Source organism: Helicoverpa armigera, chromosome 6 (genome assembly GCF_030705265.1).
Source record: "Helicoverpa armigera isolate CAAS_96S chromosome 6, ASM3070526v1, whole genome shotgun sequence".
NCBI classification, from domain to species: Eukaryota; Metazoa; Arthropoda; class Insecta; order Lepidoptera; family Noctuidae; genus Helicoverpa; species Helicoverpa armigera.
The window spans coordinates 897,864-923,283 of record NC_087125.1 but is presented as its reverse complement, the minus strand read 5'-3'; the positions used below and the strand labels follow the sequence as shown (position 1 = coordinate 923,283).

General features: G+C 38.2%; 1 protein-coding gene across 4 annotated transcripts in view; it reads left to right on the top strand.

Moving 5' to 3' along the window:
* LOC110382228 (nephrin) overlaps positions 1 to 25,420 on the top strand; it is a 273,247-nt gene that overhangs the window by 164,157 nt on the left and 83,670 nt on the right. For all 4 annotated transcript variants that reach the window (XM_049852109.2, XM_049852108.2, XM_049852110.2 and 1 more), the window contains exon 4: positions 17,425 to 17,633. In XM_049852109.2, coding sequence (XP_049708066.2) covers positions 17,425 to 17,633 — 209 coding nt within the window. The remainder of the gene's footprint in view (positions 1 to 17,424; positions 17,634 to 25,420) is intronic.

The following is a 25,420-nucleotide window of genomic DNA, read 5'->3' as shown; positions in this document are numbered from 1 at the left end:
TTTGTGAGTACAAGCGTCGGCTACGTGCGGCCAGTGTTCAGTGAAATCGATCACGTAAGGTGACTGCTGTCGGGGGAGTAATATTTCATTGGGAGGCTTTTGAGAATAACATTCTTTACAAATAAAAATCGTTACAGTTTCTCTTGTTTTCAAGCTGGTTTTATAATACCAAAATTCTTTTATCGCTCTTATTTATTTTGGAGCAAAAGCAGTTTTAAGCATGTTCTATGATGTTATTTTAATCCGTTAAATTCACAGATGCATATAATTAACGTAATCAACGAAAAAATATACAATTAATTTATACTTAATATTATGTAACACAACATTCAGAACCGTCAACTAGCAACACTCGATATATAGCGCTGTAACACACAAACACTTATCACTCCCGCAATAAAAGTTAATCAACCAAACGGAATGTGATACAATACTCGCTATCCATTACCGGCAATACAGGGGAACGTTTACATCGCCGCCTCGCTAACGCGCAATGGTCACGAACACGATCGGTGCGCTCGAACGCGCGCGGCTCATCGGTCGACGCCCATCGGATTTAGGGGCTCTAATTGATTAATTATTACCTCTGGCTCGAATAAGATTGTTTTTGGATACTATTGGATTAGAGGCTGAGGTTCCATGAATAGAAATAGGTAGCAATATAAACTAACGCGTTTATTGAAACAAATACAATGGATTAGCTCACGATACACTGAAAATTTAAGATAAAATGCTAGTTATTAGTGTTTGTTTATTTGTATTGTTGTAAGAATAGGTCGTAAGTCATTTATCACGAAACGTTTTCAGTTTTTATTATATATGCCCAAAAACAAAACTAAGGCAATATCACCTTTTCATGTAAAGGAAGACACTTTGTTTAACATAGTAACTGCAATTGTTTTAGAAATCTAGGAATTCTTTAAAAAAAAAACAAGTAACAGGCGTTTACAGTTTTAATCCAGTGTTTGTTCACAGTTCACAAGTCGTTAAAAAGATACGGATCAAACATTAGCAAATGCTGCAAAAAGTCGGACCTCAACAGAATTGGTACGAGCGTTCCGTTGCTGAGGGAGAGGGGATAAACTGCTCTCGACCACGAGCACCTCTCCATAAAATCCAATCAAAGCCACGTGGGCACACATAACTTCAGCCTATCTAGTCACGAACAAACAGACAAGCGATATTGAAAACTTAATATCCTGAGCAAAATGTTTCGCAGTTACCAAGTTACGGTGTGTACGAGTAGGCAAAACGCCCGTCTATCGGACAAATATCCGACAGTCGGACAGGAAGGGATAACCTAGTTCTGCAGAGATTTGTTTCAGCCAGTTTGCAGTTGCGCCCGCGTGGATGCCTATAACAAAGCGTCCGCGACGCTACCACGGAAACTCGCACCGCGCCAAGTACGCGAACGCACTCATTTCACCAGTTCTGCGTAAAAACTATTTATAAGCCCGACGCCGCGCCGACTCCTTCTGCTTTTGTTCGAACTGTTTTTTCAATCACAAAAAGACTAGAAACTGGCATCAATTAGCCAAAAGCAATACATGGAAATTAAATTTAACGGTATTGACGTGTGCCACATACAGCTATAACAATACTTACTAACTCAATCATGAACTTGAGAAGTTCCCGGAATTTGTGTAAGGGTAAGCCAATGTTATGTTAAGAAACATCAACACAACTTGGATATATGTTAACGAAAATTCCGACAATTACGTAACGACATTATAATAATATCGTAAGCGTGATAATGTAGTGAGAATGGCCAGTAATGCGAGCAAACAGTTGGTAGTAGGTGTCGGGACAGTTTTGCACTGTCGCCCGCGCTTCGCTCAATCTGATCGTTTTGAGCGAATCAGCCAAGCGAAGTTTTGTGTTCTAAGCGCGGGATTTACTAAATCCGGCTGTATTTCCATATACTGCACTCTGAATATGAAATTCTGTAACTTATTTCTAGTATTGTTTTGTGGAAAATATCTGATTCAATATAACGCGAGGAGAAGTTGTGCACACTTTATTGTTAGCGTCTGTACGGCGATAACATTTTGTCATTGTCGTTTTAAAATCCTGTCTAAAATAATGTGAATGTGTTTGAGGCAATGTACGCGGAGATATACCGAGCTTTTAAGAAAACTGACTCCGAGATACGACAGGAATAAAATGCTAAAATGCTCGTGTAATAAATATAACTAGCGTTGGGGTCACGGGAGTGCAGCCGGTCTGCAAACGACGCAACTCAATTTGACACACATCATTAGACAAAGGCCGGTAATGCGATTATAAGCTGAACGCATATAATTACAGGCACAATGGCCTGATTGTCTCCCTGCACTGTGAGAGTGACACAATTACGATGCTCCCGTAAGATAATCCGCTCGTAATCAGTCGGGTGCACACGAGCGCAGCCGAACATTGCCGACTGTTGCCGAGTGTTGCCGAGTGCTGCCCGTCGGTGCAGCGGACCACGATACAAGGGCATCTTAAATAAACTGCGTGTTATATACCACACATTCATAATCATACAATAAAATTGTAATACAATTACTATTCCATGCCATAGTGGAAAGACACAAAAGCTGTGATGGTTTTAGGGAACATAAAATATACATAAAGAAAAGTATTGCTAATTTTGATTGTAATTCCAGCACGAGTAGGTAGAGAAATTCCGTTTGCATAATGCACTCAATGTTTATTCAATCTCGCCATTTTCTCAGAAGTCCGCACTTTCATAAAAGTTGTGTTTCGTTTTTAAGTGAATGTGCTTCCAATAGCGCTGGTGCAAAAACAAAGCGAATGTGTGAGGCTTATCTGTTCGCGGAGCAGATGGAAGTGGGGTAATGCCGCGAGGATAAGCAGCCTCCACTCTATGCTAGCCTGGTACTCCCGATATTACTCAACTGTCTATGCTGGGTTTATTTAGAGAAGTCATTTTTAGGTGATCACGGACTTAATATTATTAATATTTTGTTTGGCATACAATAAGAATCTTTTAAAAAGTTTTATTGGCAGTTATGAAATCATAATACTTTGAATTGTTTTCTTCTTGCTCAAAATACATACTGCCATACAGAGTATGAGTTTCAGCATGTAAGACCCATGGTTTACCCTTGTGGTAAGTGAGGTATATGACCCGGAATGGGTGCAATTGTCGCGGGTAACAAGTGGTTGGTCCGACGCGTTCGATCGCTTCGACCGCGGCTCGATCACACATTACATACATAATTGAACTCGTACGTGAGGTGAGCGAACACCTTGAGAAACTATTCATCATGCGAGGGGTAACGACCGTATTATAGTATGAACCAGGAAATTCAAGTTAATATTGTGGTGATTAAATGCTTATCAATAGTTTATTTACTACTATACTACAATGGCACATAATAGTCATATTATACCTAGTAACTATGAAGAAAACTTGCATTCAACATTTTTGTAAACAGTTTCCTCTTGTCCTGTTTCCAATTTTATAAGTACTCCCCGCTATCGCTTATGACTAGCACCACAGCATTATCTCGTGTTCGGCGATTGTTAGACCTGCAGATGGACTGTTATTTGTTCCCATGCTCTGCCGCTAATGAATCGTTATGACTGCCATACGGTGCGAACACTTCCCACACATTACCCACCGCTCATAGAAATATTCCTCAAGTTTATGGGATTACATGGCGGTGTGTTATGGCAAATATTTCGTGGGTCAAGTGATAAGTGAGCAGGATAATGATAAAACATAATAGTCTTATCTAATTACTTACTGGCCGTGCGTAGTCAGTTGTACTACGCCGCGTAGTAAACTCGTAGCAGTTTAGCTACGTATTAGCTACGTAGGCGTAGTCAAGTGCTACGAATCGAGTCTTATAAATTACATGTCAATTCCTGTTGGATTAATTCTGTAGAAGTATTTTAATGAGCTTCTGGTGTCTTATAATTATTTGAGGCTCAACTTTATTACTTCCATATTTATCCATCGTATTATTTGATATCCATAAAATGGTTCTTAAAGAGAAATAAAAACCAAAATGACCACACGCTACAAAACGCATTAGCGAAACCAAAGTGTCCACAACACAACATTGCAATACAAAACTGTTGCAATCTTCGAGCACTAAAAACATATTCACATTTGGTCGCATAAAGTCTCGCTCTTAGTATTTTTTCAGGGAATGCATTGTCCGGCGGACGGATTAAGCTTGAACACATTCAATACCCGATACGGACGTTTGCAATGTCAACAGAATTCCAGCGGAGCGGAGCTTCAAAAAGCTTTGTTGGGGAACGTTTTAAGAGCATTGTGTAGCATCAAACGATTGCGGCGAGTGCTCGCTGCACCGCTTTGTAAATGTGCAACACACCACGGATTATATTCCAGATTGATACGTGACACCCACCAGGGTTTAGACGCCGTGTTTTATGCACGGTACTAACATATTTTTTGTTTAAAAATGATTTCATATTAGAATATAATATACTAAGAATTTTCATTGTTATACTGAAAAACTGACAGAGCAGTCAAGTCCTGCAAAAATTAAATTACTTAGTTATATAAAGCATTGTTTATACAAAGAAGAATGTAACAAAACAAAGTCGGCGTCACACTCCGGGTTTGTTTCGTAGTATTTGTTTGAATGAAAGGCGCTCGGCGTCTGCTTGTTATTGGGCGGGAGTCAGCGCTACCTGTTCCCTCGCAATCGATGCCACGACGGGAACAGCTCATTATGGAAAATAGTTGGCTTGCTTTCTATTTAAATTGCTATTGAAGGAGGTTTAAATCGACGAGAGGAGGAACGCTACTGTAAACATGTTTTGTTCAAACAATTCTTGTAGCTATACAGATGAGAATATATCTCTCTTTTCCTTCAAGTATTCCGCAGTTTCACGTGTAGTTTGTACCGAATTTAAAACGTATATTGTGTGGAATTAACGTAGGTGTTTATTGGACAGCAACCGCGACCACGACAGCTGGAAATTGACAACAAATACAGCTGCACTAGACTTCACTATATTTTAAAATATTCGCCGCGTTATTCAGTTCCATATATTGTCAACATTTTCGCTGTAAAATTGCGGATAACCGCCGGGGAATTACATAGTTATCATATATAATACTGGGAATATCTGATCATTTTTCGCAGGGAGTCAATGTGACACGTGTGTATTACGTCACCACAGAATTCAAACGTCAGTCGGTTGTCATATTAGTGCAATTTTGTGCGTCAGAGTATTGACAGCGCAGTATTGCACAATTATGCGCACATTTGCCAGAACTCCGGTATTTGTGTGTGAACTTATTCCACAATTTAACGTGTATGTGAATAATGGCACGTTTGTCATGTAGTTTCACCAACGTATGTACATACGTAAAAGGGTTTAATGGAATTTTAATAGACATTCAGCGCTATTTCTGTTGTTTTATATTAATGTGGTGTAGGTATTATAACTGCAAACAGAACATTAATACTACTTCGAAAACTTTCAGTATGATATTATTGGTTGTGTTTTGCAATATTCATGATAGCGAGGAGTATATAAAAGTTTGTATTAATTCCAAGTAACAAAGCAGAACTCAAGTTCAGGCTGATAAAGAATTACCTCGAACTTTACTCGATTCAAGAGAGATCATCTTCTATGCTGGATTCACTTGCTAATACGTGCATTGGGCATTTTAACAAAACTGTTTACAATTATTATGTTATCATCAAGAAGTCTTAAAATCCATTGCGTACTCCAAGAGGCCACAGCCAACAGAGTCGTCAACTAACCGTCGATGTACGTCGTCCGTCACCACACACACACATATATAAAATTCAGCAAGCGACGCCGCCCGCGCGGAGCCGGCTGCACTTATGCCAGTTTATTTACTTGTCGTTACTGGTTAAGTAATCCACTTAGGAAATGTGACACTCATTTGTATATGTATAATATGCTGTATGCTAAAATAAGTTCTTCAAAGCAAACTCTAAACACAAACAAACTTAAAATATGTCAGTGGATATCTGGACGTAAAAGTTAATCACATAATTTCAATTTAGTGTAATAATAAAAACCGGCCAAGTGCGAGTCGGACTCGTGCACGAAGGGTTCCGTAAATTACAGTTAAATCAACCTATCTCAAAAACTATAAGAGATACTTTGATCAAACCAAAAATCGTTGAAAGAGTTAATTAGCATGCATCACCTCTATTTTTTTTAGAATTTTATACCCCGTAGTTATAAAAATAGAGGGGGGGGGACATACTTTTTACGACTTTGAGAGCTGATATCTCAAAAACCGTTCACTTTAAGAAAAATGTTTTTTAGAAAACTTTATATCATTTTAAAAGACCTTTCCATTGATACCCCACACGGGTATGTACATCGAAAAAAAAAATTTCATCCCTCAGTTACATGTATGGGGGGCCCCACCCCCAATTCTTTTTTTTACTATTTAGTGTCATATTTTTGTAGCGGTTCATACAACACATATTCCCATCAAATTTCATCACTGTAGTACTTATAGTTTCCGAGTAAATCGGCTGTGACAGACGGACAGACGGACAGACGGACAGACGGACAGACGGACATGACGAAACTATAAGGGTTCCGTTTTTGCCATTTTGGCTACGGAACCCTAAAAATTGAAACATTAAAATGTTGTAGAGGAAATTACAGAAGGATTTTTAATTCCCAAATATAGACTATCAAATACTTAACTAGGTACTATATTAAAGACTGTATAAAAAAGGATTTTTCTAACTGATTCTATTGATCGTATAAACTCTTAACAAGAAATATAAAAACTTTTAGTTTATTTTAAGACCTTTGGCCTTCTTCTCATAAACCCCAGATTATGTTGTCGTAAGCCGCGTATACAAGTTACTCATAGGTAACATAATACGAGTCACTAATCATGTAACACAACCGCGACACAAACTGAGCCGCCATTGTTTCACTACGTAATCTAAGTACAGCATAATACATGCACCACTCACAAACAAACATTAATATTTATGTAAATATCAATTAACATATTAAAAGGAGTTTGTAAGCAAATGTAGCGGGCGTCGGAAGCAATGAATCATGCGGTGACGCTGTGTGCGCCGCGCGCGGTCCTGTGTGTGGCGTGTGTCCGCCGCTCCTAAACTTGCGCAACTACGAATATATGACTTATAATTATCATTTTGTGTACCGTTATGTTTAATATATTAATTTATTATTAGCAGTGGCACTGGCTGGTGAGCTAGTAAGGACAAAAACTCGCTTAGATTCTGATATTTGCCGGCGATAGTCCCATTATATTGTGACGGTAATACTATAGCAGCCACGCCAAAATGTACGTGTATATAGAGGCTATATCCTTGCATAATGATTGCCTCGTGTATATTTTACCCGTGTGTTGTGGCATGCAAGTTCACCCGGGTACAACAGCGCGTTCATAATTCATTGCACATGAAAGTTATGTGTTGACATGTCGTAAAGTTGCGCCATGAGCCCCAGCCTCTAAACACCAATATCCATCTTCTGTGAGATAAATTAAGAAAGCTTAGCTACAAGAAACCATACATAATTTTGTTGGTGTAACAAGCAGCTCATCTTTACAAAATACCTCGGAAAATTCCATACCTTTATAAGTATTGCGTCCTAGCAATAGATACATTATTATTGTAGTAGAGATATACAAGCTTTAGTAAAATTATTATTGGTAGGTATAGCATGCAGTTAAATATAGCGGGCCATATCCCATTAAGATAGTACATAGGTTCTTACTTAGGCGACCTGAAATTCGCAATAATTGTAATTTCTGTCGAATTGTAATCGGATCAGAATCGACTACTTACTTATTACGAAATAATAATTACGTTCAAAGGAAACTAGGGTCTCCTCAGGCATTTCGTGGAATTCATTAGGCTTTCTTTGTACATTATCGAAATTTCAATTAACTGTAGATATTATTAACTATACTTACTTTGTACCTATTTCATTTTCGACGGTTTGTGAGATTCCTACTTTATTTGTTTGCTGAACTCTCTTTGGTTGTCATTTTAACATCTTTGGTAGACGTTACGGGTAGTCAGAAGTCAGTAAGTCTAACAACCAGTTTTACCTAGGGTTATTGCGTCGAGGAGGTCAGGTAGGCAGTCGCTCCTTGTAAAACACTGGTACTCAGCTACCTCCAGTTAGACTGTCAGCCGACCCCAACATGGTTCGGAAAAGGTTAGCTAGATGATGGTGAACTAATGTTGGTCTCCCTCATGTTTTTACCGTAGTTAATTCTGGAAACAATAACCCTTACATACAGTGTCATGTTAAACTTGAATTTGAACTCGTCTGCACCAGCTCAGTTACAAATGAAAGCATTAATATCTTCCCGCACGTGAGTAACAGTGGCTCGCATTAGCATCCATATCTGAGGGTCGTTTGTTCGCGTCGCGTTAGTAATGTGCCAGGAGCGAGCGGGACGCGCCGCGACAGGTGACGGCGTCACTTGAAGTCATGGAGGGGCACCCCCTACTGATATCAATACTCAATATTGGTCCATATACCTTATGGTGACAGTCCACCGATATTTTTAACAAATTAAAAATTATACATAAGTATAGGTGTCAGTAAACTGTCCGATGAACATGTAGGATGTTGCGAATTCATGGACATTTTAGAAATGTTCGCATGCAATTTGTTACTGTATACTAGAGCGAGTAGTGCGGCACACCGGCGGGGTTTTATTTTCGAAAATATAATATTTTATTATTTTTAAACTATACATAAAACCCTGCTGTTCGAACCTTATTGTTATGTGATAACCTCCATTAATTCAATTCATTCCATGACACTAAACATAACAGTTTACAATGAACTAAAAGCCATCAATCGTATGTAAAATGCAGACTACAATAATAGTCCATTGTGAAAATGATTGATTCTTGATTTATAGTGTGAACACATTCAGATAGCTCGCACTAATACCATGTAACGAGTTACGTTACAAACGGTTACATGTCATGATAACAACGGCTATAAATAACTGTTTTAAGTAAATACCAGTGTGTACAATAACGTTATTTTTGTTCAAGATTTTTTGCACTGTGATAAATGAATGGAAACTTAAAATATGAAGTCTAGTATTTTCAGATTATATTAAAACACTGTAAAGTATGTCTAACGTTTATATTCCTTTGAATTGCTTATTCACTAGTTTAGTAATGAACCTTTAGTAATTTCCGCAAATATGTAAGAAAATTAATTATCAAAGACTTTTCACCGTGAACTTGAGTGCCTCAAAATCTTAGGCTAGATAATTTCTAATGCCTACATTACTGACGCGAGCAAAGTCGTTAACAGCAACGTATATAAATAAATTGTTCATGAATAAGTGATGAGCGCTCGTCTCATCCCCTTAAAGCTCTGATTAATTAATTTTAATATTAAACACTTCGCCTATAAACCAATAGGTGTTCCCTAAAACCGTATACATTTAGTACTTAAGGCAAATGATATGCGCGGCTTACATAATGTGTGCGTAGTTTATTGCTCAATCACGAGGGTAAACACACGTTGTATCTAGTTTAGCTGTTTACCCAGCATTAGCGCCATGTCGAATATTGCTAATTATAAGTTCGGCCGCTCAGAGAATGCGTTTCTGACACATCGCGATTGAACTGACGACGTAACTTTGTAATGGCGTTGCAGTACGATAAAAATATTTTTGCTGGTTGTTTATCGTTTTAACAATTGATGAGCATTAAAACAACATTATTATATCAATAATAATCAATGAATGTTGTAATTTTGTGCCAAATTGAGTGTCAAATAACTTGGTAAACAATATTTTTCTAAATCTATACTGCGCTATTACAAGGTTATGTCAGCGCTTTATATTTGTAGTGCTGTGCTAAAAATAACAGGCAAGTATCGTAATCTGTTCTGGTTGATGGTTCTTATACAGTTATACTTATAATATAAAATAATACGTTTTGTTTTTCTTTTTAAGAATTTGAAAATAATGGACTATAAGATAACTTTTATGAAATATAAAAATAAAACTATGATCAAACTGAACGCGCGAAAGAAAGTAGCATATTTATATTTAGGTTGAAAATGGTAACCCCAAATGGCATCATGGGCCGTCATTTTGTGACGCTAAATAGTCGTTTGTTGTCGTTTCATGCGCTAAGACTAAGTGCCCTGCCTCATTAGGACGCCAATGGCGACGTCGCCGGCTACGTATCATAGCAGTTAGTATTGAAATGTATGGAACCTAACTCACTTGGCGACGGTTTGGCAACGTCGCCAAATTGGAGGCGTGGCCACGAGCTACAGTTCCCTATGTGGCTTCTGGCTACCGTGGCAACTTGGCGACGTGGCTACAGTAGTCACTATAATGTACACGGTAAAGCGCACCTCCCTCACACAGTCGCCAATGTGGTCGCCAGTCAGCTTGCAATTTCTTGAGCGACGACGTAAACAATTGACTGTCGAGACGCCATGGCCACTCGACTTGGCGACATTTAGATGCCAGAAGTAGCCAGACCTGTGCCGCTGGCGACGTCGCCATGGCGTCCCAGAGAGGTAGAGCTCTAAAAACCTGATTTTGGAAGATTTTGACCGAGATATCAGGATTGATTCTGTTATTGATAATACCTAATATAATTATACACGTAGGCGAAGATGATGATGAAGACACCACCTCCTCAAGCGAATCGGAGTCTGATTAATATTCTGTACGCACATTCAATTAAATGTACTTACTTTATTGCATAGAAATACAGATTGTAACTTTGTAACAAAGAATAAATAAAACGATTTTATTATATGAATATTACCTTTTTTTGGTTTCCACTTAAATAACTAAAATATAAATTTTAAATGATTCCGCCAATTTAAAACGAAAATAATCTTAAAATAATGCGACGGTTTATTTTGGGGGAACGGTAACGAACTCAGTGTTATGTTGTGCCCATCACTAGTCGTGACGAACTGATAGGTGTCAGGAACGCATTCTCTGAACGGCCGATCTATAGTTTTGTTATGTGCACTTAATTACTGTTATAAGTTGCTTAATGTGTAAAAGTTGTAATTACCTGTAGAGTTGAAGTAGGTGTCGTACACAAATTCTGAATTCCGCTACTGGGTCGTACGACTTGTGAACTGAATATCTACTGCGGAATATGTGGTCTGGAGTTCGATTACCAATTCGGGAATGTAGGAAACTAGCCATAAACATTGTCAAGTTTTCTCCTTTTGAACCTATTTATGATATATGGATAGTAAATTATGCAGTCTCATGGCATTAATGAAACAGCAACACAAACAAGCACAGTTGCTATAACAATAAGTAACAGTGATTGTCGGCACAATTTGCGCCATTGTCTGCTAACAATATAACGTGTTGTCACATACTGCGAGTACGTCATGTTTACACACGCAAGTGTACAACACACAAACATTATTATAGTAAATATACATACACTATCGTAATGGTTTCATTAATCTCAAGTAAGAAAGCTTTTGATGCACAAAACCACAAAATTACTGTACCTTACCTTTAGATTCTAGAACTGAAAAACTAAAGGCTAACATTTTATTATTTACAAGTTATTTATTTATTAAATGGACAATTATGTAAAATACTGGCAATTTGTGAAACAATTTAAAAAATATTAACATGTAATTAAAAACGTTCACGTCTAAACAATTGTATCCATTATATATATAATAACAGGTATGTTTATATTAACCTGTTTTAAATATAAACAAATAAAATTACTTGAAAAATTTCCAGATTAATAGAAGTTCCCAACTAAGAATGTGCAAAATTCGTATAAACAAAAACGACGTAAAAACGAGCACCACATATGATAGTTAAGACCTGCATACGGCCATCATGTGACCAGATTCAAGGCATTTACGACTTCTCTCATATGGTCGTAACATGACACACAACATTCTTTCTTCAGACTATAGACAAACATTGTCAGAGCTACAAGTTTACTGCCGAACAAACATTTATTCTTGGCTTCATCAGACGCTCGCATTATTTACGATGTTACAGAATATATGTCAAAAGAATATGAACAAGAATTCCGAAAAAATATCCATCTGAAAAGATAAAGGTAAGCAGTAGTGACGCATACGTTTGTCCTAAGAGTCGGTAGGCCTCGGCGTTGAAATTTGCAATTCAACGAGAACGTCTAACTACGAGTGTGACACCGCCTCCATATTTGATAAACTATATAAATATGAAGAACAACAGACAGTCATGTATAGATCCGACTGATTGACGTATCCATATTTTTTATTTCGCGTTCATAAATATCGTTGTGTTATTGAAGTGTAGAAGAGAGTTTCACATTTTTACGGAAGGAGGTGACAATTTTACTATCACTTAGTAGCTACGTGTGTAATTACTATTATCAAATCTAAATCATATTCTCATCAAGACTAATAATGTAGACAGGTACAACGACCTCTGTAGGCAAAATAATTGATGATGTCTAGTGATGTAATCAATAGAGTATCAATGTTATTTAATTGAAAAGTAGATTAGGTTACCAACTCCAGCTTATAAACAGAGATGATAATGTTATGAAGGTACTGAGCTAAGCAAACTTTTCCATTAATAAGTGGCCGAAGCGAGTATTAGCCAGCGGCGCAGCTTCCAAGATGATGGAGATATTATATCGTTATTATTCAGGGAATCGACGGAGCAGCTCTAAGCCGATTGCCTGATAAACGTAAATGAAATTCTCAAGTGACGACTTTTTGGACGAAAACCGTTTTGATGTAGCATCAGATAATGATTTATGGTGTAGATTTTTAGATATGAACGATATAAATAATATGATGTCTTTAATTAACAGCAACCTCTGACGATGTTTCAGGATGTTGTTCAAAGCCAACAATCAGGCTGTTGCGATTATTATAACTCTAAACTTAATAAGGGTTACTGACATGCGGAGTGGTATAGCGAGAGCCTTGTGTGTTAATGTATTTACATGCCAACAACTACATTCCAGAACAATATTATTGTACAAGCACTATAGATTTGTTTTTCTAAGCAGTAAAGTGTTATCGAGCGTCACTCGTAAATATCTAGATGTAAGCTGTGATAGCCGAGCGTGGCGTTTTGCGTCGTGTAAGTAGTCGGCGGCGGCCATTCATACAACTCGCTACATTATTGCCCGGCCAGTTCCGCTGCGGACACAGGCCACGTGTTTATGTGTAGGTGACGGTATTTCAACCTATTGTGCCAGAGCCGATTTATGTATGTACAAGTAAAGTGGCGGTTTATGAATGTGTGTATTTTAAAAAGCACATGTATGTAAAATAACGTTACATGGTCTTCAATTTTCTATTTTTATTTGCTGACATATAACATTATCATTTTGTCTACGAGGCTTTATGACGCTTGAAGTAAATACTCGTATAAGTAAAATGATTGTACTACAAGAACTAGGAATAGGAAACGGGGTTAAAGCTGTACTCTGATTTGATTACACTCATACTGTCAGGATAAACTTTATGCGAAGGAAGCTACGAACACAATGTTTCTGTAAAGTTGCTGTAACATTCTTTTTTCATAATAAATCCTGTATGAAAGTGCACAGCGTTGTGTTCAACGTATAAAACAGACGCGTCCTCACGTGCGAGGGCCGCGTACTACAATATTTTGACGTGAGAGGGCGTCAAAAATATTACCCAAGTTTGTGGTTGATTTTTATAGATATACAAAGGCGTATAAAGTTGTAGGCACCCCGTTGTGATTTTTATAGTATGTCATATTTTATACGCTGACATTTTACAAATAAACGCTTCTCAAGTCATTAACACTGCACTTAAAATAGTTGAGTAAGCGCACTGCAACCGCGAGTCTCGCTGACGGCTGACTTAGCGCGCACATTGCGCACAAGGTAAATTGCCTGCTTTAATCATGCCACAACACACTGCGGATAAATGCATCTTGCACAACTTGTCTTTGTTACTCGTCCTATATGAAACTCTCGAGATTTAAAATAGGACTGTTTCTATTTTAAATAAAGATCTCTTTAAAAAAAACAGCAAGACTTGCTCTTACTGTTGACGGTTCGACACGTCGGAACAATGTGTAACTGGTGTGAGGATGGTCTGCGCCACGTCAGAATGGCGAGTTGAATGGCGCGGCTGACAAAGCGCCACTGCACGTCAGCCGCGCCGCGCTGCATACGCGATGAGCAGCTACTGCCAAATGCTTCAGCACCGACCTGTGTACTTATTAGCAGAGTTTAAGGATTGCTCCTTTTAATCCATTCCTAAGGCGTGAATTTAACTTAAAATTAAAAGTTTGACCACAACAGTTTTTGTTTTCAGTACATAATACAATTTTGGACTGTTGATGAATGATGCATATTAGGTAGGTAGGTGGGTAGGTATATTTCATTACGAACTGCTACACTGAATAAAAAATGTGGAGATTTTTCCGTCGAAATGAAATAATTTGAGAATTGCCAATCTCGCCATTCCTGCAATCAATGAATGGAAATGTATCTGAGTGTTAAGCAGCCGGCTGTTAATGAGCTTAATTAAGTAGTCATGTTAATGTGTGTGTCGATGCCCATGAAAGTTCTTTCACCTACGTTCTTTTGTAGACGGAAGTAACATCCGGACAAAGTGGTTTACCTATTTTAATTACTTAATTAGCTAGTCGACAATTATTTCCTCACGTGTAATAATTAACCACTTAATGTGAAACATTAATTACCCACAATCAAAAACATTAAAAATATGAGCAACAATTTGAATACTGAAATAATAACCGAAATGGTAAATGTATAACATTTCAGCGTATAAATAAAGTCTCTCGTTACATTTTTATATATTTTGGTTCCCTTTTGAATTTTCCACGTAAGCGGTTACACATTAAAATCATGGAGCATGTGAGGTTTGGTATGATTAATGGCCGCTGCCGACACTTAATACAGCCCTGTTTATTCTAATGTTCGCGAGCATAATGTGCCCACCGGACCCGATACAATACAAGCCGCGGGATGCTACACTCAAACGAGTTTTTATCCAATTACCATACGAACAGAGTTGACATTCAAATATCACTTCACCTAGATGTAGATAGACAATTTTGGCATTTATTTACAATAGGGTAAAATTCGAAATAGTGGTCATAATTTCGGGAGAAACTAAAGCGTATGTAAGTCATAACAACTAGACATTTTCGCAAATAAATTGTGTAGGTTACCTGCATTTATTATATTATTTACGCACCTGTTACCAGTGTTACCTACGGATTATGTATTTTCCTGAAGACCAAGATTTAACAAATAGATGATTTGACCTTAGTTTTTTTATGACCTAATTTTTTTATTATTTTTTTTATTAACTTTATTAAGATCTGAATATTTAGGTTCAATTCAGCAAAAACGTTTTGTGTATGGTAGGATTGTTACCTTACAAAACATAGATACAATCATACCTAATCTGTGATTGCGTTGTAAATGGAATAAATGTTTTTTCGTATATGGTCCTTAATATTAATGATATTTATTTTTGGGTCATGGCTACCTTCTTGTGACAACCTCAAGAAAAGAATAAAACGAGTTTGTTAAGAATTAAATTTATCTCAAAAAGGTTTTATTAGCGTAATTCAAAGGGCTCAGAGCTAAGAACCAGCAATTTATTACAATTAGTCTTGAGTTACACAATGTTCCTGTTTTGGGATCTTGCAAATGTTTTTATTGAGAACTAGCAGGTTTCATTGGTTTCACCTATATTTTGAGACATATTTTACACACTTGAGTAAACCACTTACCGTCCATGTCAATTTATCCGCTTACTCGACACCGGAATAGGATAAGCCGTTTTATCGCGAGTACACAGTTCCACTGGTAATTAAAGATAATGAAGGCCATAAAGAGAGTCTTAGCTCGTATAAGTACGATGCTTAACTATCGTATAACCTTTCTTACAATAGATGAATTTAAACACCTAATTTTATGACACATATTTCTACTGTTCACGTCGTATTAAAATATAACCAATAGTGAATTGTTATCATCAAACGCTAACTCACAGCTCTATAACACCTAAGTAAAATATAACGCCACTTAACGCCAACGTTCTACGTGGCACTTGATAAAAATGCATGGGGCCCAGTGGGCCGCGCGCGGCCCGAGAGTGCGGCCCGCCGGGTGCAAACCTAGCGATGCATGGTTTAATCCGGCGGCGGTTATGCCAGCCAATAAAACGGTCCATCCCACAGCGGGGCTCCACATTCGGATACGTTATCTGGAGCGGAATATTAAAACATTTGCATACCACTTTTGTTGACAAACACACGTAGAAAAAGTCTTGCTTCCTCTAAAATTCTTTTCGATAAAAATATTCAACTTCTAAAAAGGACTTTATAGATTATGTACTCGTCTTACACATAAAAATATATCTAACTCAATATTATTTTTAAAGCAAAGATCTGGTTTCTCCGACGAAAAATCACTAGCACAACGTTGTGTTATGATTGGGAAGCAAACAAAGACTTTCTTATCTAGCCTGTGGGAGACCTTAAAATCTAGGCGACTCGTAAAAATCCCAATATCCTGGCATCGTATCAATACGGCTGGAACGAAAGCCAGTTACTTTTGTTTTCTCGTCGAGCGAAAAATTGCGAATATTTTTGTCAGCGGCAGGCGCTCCGCAAACCGCGAGCGCCGACCGCAACGTCCTGCCACGAGGCAGCGGATGATACATCATAGTTGTACCAGATATGTTGCTCGCGAATAACGCTTGATGCAAAGCTGTGGTAAAATATTAAGACTTTAATTTGGTGGTAGAGAGACTTATCTATGACACATCAATTCAGTTAGACTTTTAGCTTCAGATCATTTAACCCGCATGATTGTGTCCGAGAATTTCTTACTCTCAGTACCCGTCAATCTCGTATGAAAGAAGTGTGGGTCCGGCACTGTGGCGCACGTCGGCTGCCGCCAGTTGTCCGTCATCGATACATCACTTGTTATCTCACGCGTCGCTGTCGCAGATACCGCGTGACGAGGCGCCGCGTCTCGCAAACTTTATTGATGGCCATTGTACGCGCCAGCACACGGCCGCGTGAGCCGCCTTTCAATGCGAACGTATTAGATTTGAGCTCTGATTGTATGTTATTGAAGGATTGATAACTGTGTGGGTAGTTCACTATTATGTAGGTCTACCAACGTATGCTATGGTCTATTGTGAAAGTTTCTAAAAGATTACTCTCAAGTTCGTAAGCCTACGCGCTATAAAATATGCAGAATGTACAAGCATTGTGTAACCCTGTGCTTTTCTTCTGTTAGAACTACGCAACACTACACTCAGCTTCATCGCAGAATACTCTACTACAGTTTAAGCCATAGTATTTCATGAACATGTATTGTTAGAAGCCCTTTGACGTTGGTTTTGTTTGATGACGTTGTCTTATTGTTGCAGCTTCGACGTCCGTGGCAAGCACCTGTCGGAGGCGCGGCACTGGTCGGCGCCGGAGGTGTTCGGGCCGCGCGCGCACTTCGCCACGTCGCCCGCGCCGGCGGCCCTGCTGGTGCGCGACGTGAAGCGACGCGACGAGGGCGTGTACCGCTGCCGCGTCGACTTCCGCAACACGCAGACCACCAGCTTCAGATATAACCTCACCGTCGTAGGTCAGTCGCTGTTGTTTACTCTACACTTAGCCGGATGTCACGATTTTTGGGTCTGAAAGATTTGCTTACTGTCGAGTACGTTAAAAGTTGGCGTAATCAAAAGGTTAATTGCATATTGTAATACGGCAAAAATTTACTTGATTAGTAGCTAAGTCGGGTTTTTTTCAACAAAGTCAATATTTTTTTAATTAAAAAGCGCTTCAATCATTAGCGGCAATCATTTTTCCGCAATATATCTCAAACCCGAACTGCCCCGGGCCGTTATAAAGCTAAACTGAAGAGGCTCACCGTAAGTAAACAGAGTGTAATGAAGCTCCATCCCTCACGGACATCAACACAAACAATTAATCAGCCGTCATCAATTAAGCGATGTTGTTTGCCCATACGTATCCGTGCCGCCTGATTGTACCGGCCGGCCGCTGCAGCGCTGCGCCGCGGGAATGTGCGCGACGCATTGTTCCGCAGCCTGAGCGCTGAGCCTGAGGAGGCTGACTTATGGCGCACTTGCTGCGGCTTTATTGCCACCAGCACTGAATAACGCCTGATACTCTAATGATCCGAGTCTGCTTCACTGTGTGCGAGCTTATTGATGGCTCTAGCTAGTGCTTGTCGCAGTTAACTTATTGCTTGAATGACTTCCTTTCAGTAAATGCCTACCTCTCAGACGCAGTCAGACAACTTTCGTTATTATCAATTCGGTATAATGTTTAGATTTACAAATACATAAATAGTCATCTAGGTCGGGGAATAATTCTTTATTATTTTGATTCTGTTCAAATATGTATAAGGCTGTGACAGACCGATAGGCTGATGGACAAACGGATGACAGGATGTGAATGTTTTGTTTCACTGAAAACGCTCAAAAACAAATCATGGAATGTTTTCTGTAAGCCACACAGTCAACGCAACGTAAAGAACGTGATGTCTGGTGGCGACATCATAATTTGAATTGCGAATTTGGAACGCGATTGTCAACGCTCCACGTCTGTGACGGCACGGCGCGGGCGGCGGCGGTGAGCTTCATAACTTTTTGCACAACTCCAAGACGCGGCGAATAATCGAGTGTCGACAAACTTGTGGAATGTTCAATCAATGTTCGCAGCGTTCGGGGATGCTTCATCATCGCTGTTAATTAAATCGATTTATTAATTCTATTAGAGCGCTCGTCACTCAACAGTTTCGATGTGTGACACCGACTTTTCCAATCGAGGCGCGGAGTTTACTCATTTAAACGTTGACAAACATGTTTACTGAAATTCGGCGAACGAAGTTGATCAAAATCAGTGAGTATGATCGACGTCCATATTGTGTTTGTTTTTACGTGCGACAGTTCATTTCAGTAATGTATTTTCGACGTATGAAATGTTCATGTTCGATAATAAGCACGCTCATGTTTTTCTCTTACATTCGAATTTTTGAGTCTTGTTAATGACTTCATTTCAATTTTCCAATATTTTACTCGAATATGCAATGGATTGCAAAAACCTACCTTGACCGTAATAAGTACTTTCACGTTACGAAACCGAACGCGTGTTATTAAATTGTGGTTTCCAAACATTAAAATAATATGTCTGACTTATTCTCAAAAAGTTTAATTATCTGAGGGCACGGCAGTGCCCCAGCCAAGACTCGAGCAAAACGGGCACGGCCGTACCATCTTTTCTCGAAGCGTTTCGCGGGTATTTCAGCCCCCTGTATCTTCCATGTGAACAAAGCTAGGACTTTAGGTTTTCGATGACCAAGAGTAAGTATTAGAACAAGCTCAGTCTCAAAATTACAAGACATTTGAATAAATAGTTTACGAGTTATGAGCGATCAAAGTTACACCATTTTGTCACTGACTCACTCACTGACCGATCATCAAAAGTCTAAGGTACTTCTAGCAAACTCAGAACCTTCAAATTTGGCACCAAGGTAGGTTATTAGCTACATATAAAGGGAAAATTATAAAAACCTTAAAACTTAATAAAAAAATAGGACACAAATTTATATTTGCGGTTTTTCAAGAACACTGTGTATGAATTTTGACTGCATTCATAACTTTGTTATTTATTTATGTACAAATGTATTTGTTTTATTGTTAAGTAGTGTGGTATATTGTTATTATGTATTAAATATACATACATATGAATAAAAAAGCTAGGTGAAAATTAAATGAATAATGATAAAATCTTTGATATTACTGCAGTGCGATAAATACTGCATGCTCGCTCGATAGATGGCGTTGTCCTGGTCTAAATCGCGCTATGGTTTCGTTACATAGCTTAGTATAAGTAGTACTTAAAAAGAATCAAATAATTTCATGTGATAGCGCCATCTACTTCTGAAATAAATCTCTTTTATTCTAAAAGATATTCGATTCAAAAATTCGACAATTTCGATTTTTTTTAGTTTATTTAAAAAAATGTTGTTTACGTGCTGCTTTAGGTGTACATATTTAGTTTGTTATATATTTAGTTAGTTGCATGTAAGTTAATTTAATTTGTCATATAGAGAAGAAAGAGACCTACAAAAAATAAATTAGATCCCACCAAAAACATTAAATGTAAAAAAAGCCAATCCTCTACGCAATTGCTCCACCGTAAAAAGTTTTGAGATCGCATAGATAGAAGCCAAGTCCTATTCAACTTTATTTGTAATAATAAATCAATATTTTGTGACTATATCAATAGTTTTGTTCACATTACAATAATATTGTCTTGGCCATGAGCACAAGTTAGAAGTCGGTCCTTGAAATAATGTGTAAATACCATTGAATTGATATATTCTATATGGACATGATTTTACGATTGGACTGATTATGGACCGATTGGAATTTGAGATCACCATGGACTAAACATGCGCCATAGTACATGTGCAGTTCATTGATGTTGGATGATACTGACTGTCGGTCATTTAGTAACAATTGAATAAACTAAAAGTATTTAATTCTGCGATATTAAACTTCATGTTTGACTTTCACCTCTCCAAGATATGCTTTATTATATTTGTAGTTTATTGTGCTCATGGCCAAGTCAATATTATTGTAATGTGAACAAAACTATTGATATAGTCACAAAATATTGATTTATTATTACAAATAAAGTTGAATAGGACTTGGCTTCTATCTATGCGATCTCAAAACTTTTTACGGTGGAGCAATTGCGTAGAGGATTGGCTTTTTTTACATTTAATGTTTTTGGTGGGATAGTATTCATACATGTAGATTCGTAGTCAATTCAGCATTTGTTTTTCCATCAATTTAATATCGAAAGTATTACAGATATACAAGTCAGTTATGTACCTACATACATACATATGTATACAGGGTGTGTCGTTCACAATCACATTAAATCCTATCACAAATACCTTATGATATTCTATGGCGAATTGTAAAAGAAATTAACTAATCCATCCAGTGGTTTAGCCACAGGAGTTAGGTTTCGTTTTCATAATTTACAACATCATGTGTAAAGCAGAGATAAAATTAGGAGTATCGAATGTTTTGACAAGTTAACAGCTGTCAGTTTTCAAGGGAAAAGTTAAGTTGGTTGCAATGAGTGACGATTATATGGTGTTCTAATTTTCGCACATTTTTATTCTATTTACTTTGTTTGAAAAATTCAATTTTTAATTTTTACGTATTTTTCTTTTTTGTTTGTGTTAATCGACATATATTAACTAGCATTAACGCATTTCATTTAATGTGATTGTGAACGACACACCCGATATACAACGCGGTTCAACGACTCCACTTGGTATCAAATGGCTTCTCTTTATTTTTGTATTTTCCCTGAAGGCGCCTATTCTAAGGACGCGAGGATTGTTCCCGAAATATTTCCACAATATCCTGGTTAAATTAAAAAAATACTCGATATTATACATAGATAGGTAGTCTTCCAGGAAGCTTCCATAAAAATGTGTCGAATATTCTCGTTGTGTTTTCATCTCATCGTGATTTTTTCACAATATTTTTTAAAATAACCATAGCATTTTATGTTGAAGGCTTGTGATGTACACGTGTAGCAAATTGTAGTTCGTGTATAAAAGCGCGTAGTTTGTATAGGGTGTGAAAAATAGCGATAGATAAAGAGTGCTAGGTAAACAGCAGTGGCCTTAAGAAAGGCCAGGTAAATGCTAATCGTCAATCGCGATCGCTGCTCACTCGCTGAAGGTGAGAGGTGTCGCGAAAAATGTCAGCCGCTGTGTTCACGCGTGCACTGTGTTAACATACACCCTGTATTATTTACTGCTGCCAAATAATTGTTGTACATACTTTATACTGCTAATAACAGGTATAGTACATATAAGAAAAGTACCTAACTATTTTTCGTATTTAAATGTTATGTACCTGTACTCTTTCGTTGATAGTACGTCGACATTCGGTAATCTGCTGTAATGGAAGAAAAAGGTGATTAATTAAGTCAGTTGGCAATATTGACGCACCGAGGCTTGACTTGATCAACTTAATATTGTACTGAAACAGGCTTATTGCTAAACCCGCTATCAAACTTAATTTCTAATCGTAGCCCAGATTTTATACAATGAGAATAACCAATGTATTTGAATTTCTAACTAGAGCAGGATAATAATAACTATTTTCGTGGAAAGTTCTGATAAAGCCCTGAAGCGTATCGTAAATATTGGAGTAGAAAACAATTTTTGCTCAGAATTAGGTAATTATAATCGGATGAGGCTTGTCCCTCGCCATCCAGATAACGGCTATCGTCTCACAAACGACGCTCTGCCCTCAGCTTACCCGAACATCCTCAGCGCCCCTTGACAAACAATTATGTAGATTTTATACACTTTTGGCCAGTTTTAGAAGCTAAAGTTGCTACTTTTACATGTACTTTAAGAACAATGCACAACTTTAGGCTGATAAAGAATTCATTTATTTTGTTTTAAACGAAAATTATGTAGCAAGTGTTCTAACCCAGGAAGACATATTTTATTTTATGCTTATTACGACCCGCTGCAATTCAAAGTCACCTGAGGCTATCTCTCTAGGTAGGAGTCTAGTTCGTCATCCTATCTCCTTCTGAGCCTTTACTTGGCATCCACAGATTAGTTCTTTTTGCGCACATATATACGTAAACAAAAAAAAACTAGACTACGTACATCTAGAAATCTTGTGTAAACCTAATAATAGTAGCAGTTTCGCTCGAGTGGATCCAGTCGATAGGTGTCGCGTCCACTGACAGCAGAGAGCAGTTCGCGGTGCGAGTTATTGCAGCTGCAGGGCGTTCAACTAAGTAATGTCTCGTGTTTATCCGATTGTCCCGCAGTTCATTGCCACTTCGAGAATCTACGTGACTCTGTAAGGAGCAGGTCATGATGAATGTGTGCTTTTTCTGTAAAAGTGATCTATGATCCTACCAAATTAAAGCCAACATCAATACGTCCTATAAGTAGAGTACAAAATACGAACATTATTGAAAACAAAGTCTATGTTCTTTGGTAATAAATTGTAACGAGTGTGAACTCATTTGAACGAGTTCATAATGAGCGTAAAATATATGAACTCCCCGGAGTATATGTAATCGTGTCGAATATGGCGCACATTAATTGGAACGGACCCTTCACGGCAGCCGCGCTCTTCATTACGACAATCGAGTTTACTGGCGATTCTATTCGATATCTATTAGCGATACCGTCCTTTCTACCCACTCACGGTAAAATTAAATGAAAGTCTTTATCATATTCAGCTGTGACATAAATCGTTTCAAAGGACCAAGAGTGGCGTCCAACGAGCAAACTTAGTTTTCGTGAATAAAACATTAGGCAATAAGGTAAACTGTCAGGCAACTTGTAACAGGTAGTTCGCGTATAAAGTAGTACAAACATTTGCAATCTTGGATCTGGCGGCACGTTACGGCGCTGGAAGTGGCATTAGGGGCGCCTGCCACTGCGCCGCCGAGGCAGCGAGGCAGTGTCCCAGTGAGTGAGGCGCGGCGATGGCCGAGCGGTTCCATTTCACGCAAGTTTGGCAGGCTTGTTTGTCCGCCGCCGCTCGAACGTGTTACATTCGTTATCGAGCGCGATCGTCTCACAATTGAGTTTTAAACTTTAAATTACTTTGCGAAAGAGCTCGATCCCGAGGGTCGAGATCTGATTACAGACTGTTGTCTTTCTATTAGCCTCTGTCGTTTTTGAACGGTGTCGAACGAATTTCAATGCAGATTATGTCACTCTTCGTTATCAGTTTAAATTGATTTCAAACATTTCCGTTCCTTATCGTTATAATTTGCTGCTGGCGTACTTAACGGGTTGATCACTTTTCCTCTTAGCGCCCCTTTAATCTCCGCACAATGAAGCTTGTCGGATAAAATAAACCTAAATCTGAAAGAGCAATTCTGTTAGAGGATTTAATGAATAGCTTGTATCTGACAAACTGATCGCAAAGGACATATTTTGTTGGGAATTGGGGATTGGAATAAAAAGCGCTGTAAAGCTGGCAACGGTTTTCGGTGACCGGAGTCAACCGTTCAGGCCAGTATTAGAGGCTACAGTTAGATTGGACGAGCCGCTGTGTCCGATGTAAAACCCAATTGGGCTTTGATGCTTTAAACGGCGCCGACCGAAATAGCCACCAGCGCAGCGTGGCGGAATGACCACGCTTGTTGGTGTACCCGGCTGCGCCACTTTCAACCCTATGCCGTTGGGTGAAGGGCTTCGGCCTCGCAGTAGTGTGGTGGAGTCGGCGTGGGTAGGTCGATGCTAATCGGACGGAGCTGTTAGCGATCACCTGCGTTGTATTGAACTGATTAATTGCTATTGGTTCCGGCCCTCGTGCTGATATTGTTTTACGTTTGATTTAATTAATTTGCACAGTTAGATGATGTTACAGGTACCCAACGTTAATAAATTGGTCGGTCAGTTCATTTATCAGCGAACTATATGTAGGTGCTACTTCAGATCTGATACCGTTTTAACACTAATACGGGTTTAAGGCTATCAAGCTAATTTCAAAATTTGTTGATTTAATTTAACTTGAGTTGTATGCATTTCCACAAAATTAAGAAAAAGGTGAAGTTTTATATCAGTAACGGTTGATTGAAAATACAACCATATAGCTTTGAGTGGTTTCTACTGAGTCAATGATTACTGACTGTAGCTGCTATATAAATAGACCACTTCGCACAAAATTTGTGCCAGTAGGATTAAAAATATCAGGACTATTAATGCAATTAGTGAGTTTCCGGTATCTTGCGTCTGCACTGAAGTCTCCGGGGAATGCCTTTTTCATGTCGCCTGTATTCGCTGGACAGACGGACACTACTCCTTTCCTATACATAAATTTGTGAAACTATTTGTGGAGTCTCCTGTGCACCGCATACAATTCTTAAAATACTTGAGGGTATTTTGCGAAAAAGGTTTTTGTTGTCCCGTTGCTCTACAAAACGTAAACCGTTTTAGTGTTGGCAGCTTCTTTGTGTTATGAAATCGTTTCAGAATAGAGATAGCGTTAGCAACTTTATCAAAAAACAATACCGAAAACAATTTATAACAAAAATACTGTAATAACCTCAAAAATGAGATCGTGCCATTTTCGCAAAAAAAGTTCTTTGTTCTGTATTCCCACGAGAATTACAATACAAGTATTTTGAACTCAACAATTATTATTTTAGGAAACTTTTCCTCATACAGAAAATTAAGCACATTTCCAAATTAAGTCGTGAATCAATACGAGGAAAGTGTACTGAAATCACATAAACTGAAGAACTTTAAAGACAGAAACAAACTTGACATTTTACTTAAAACTACCACCAACGGTCGATCTTTATACTTTCGAACTCCCAGCGTGA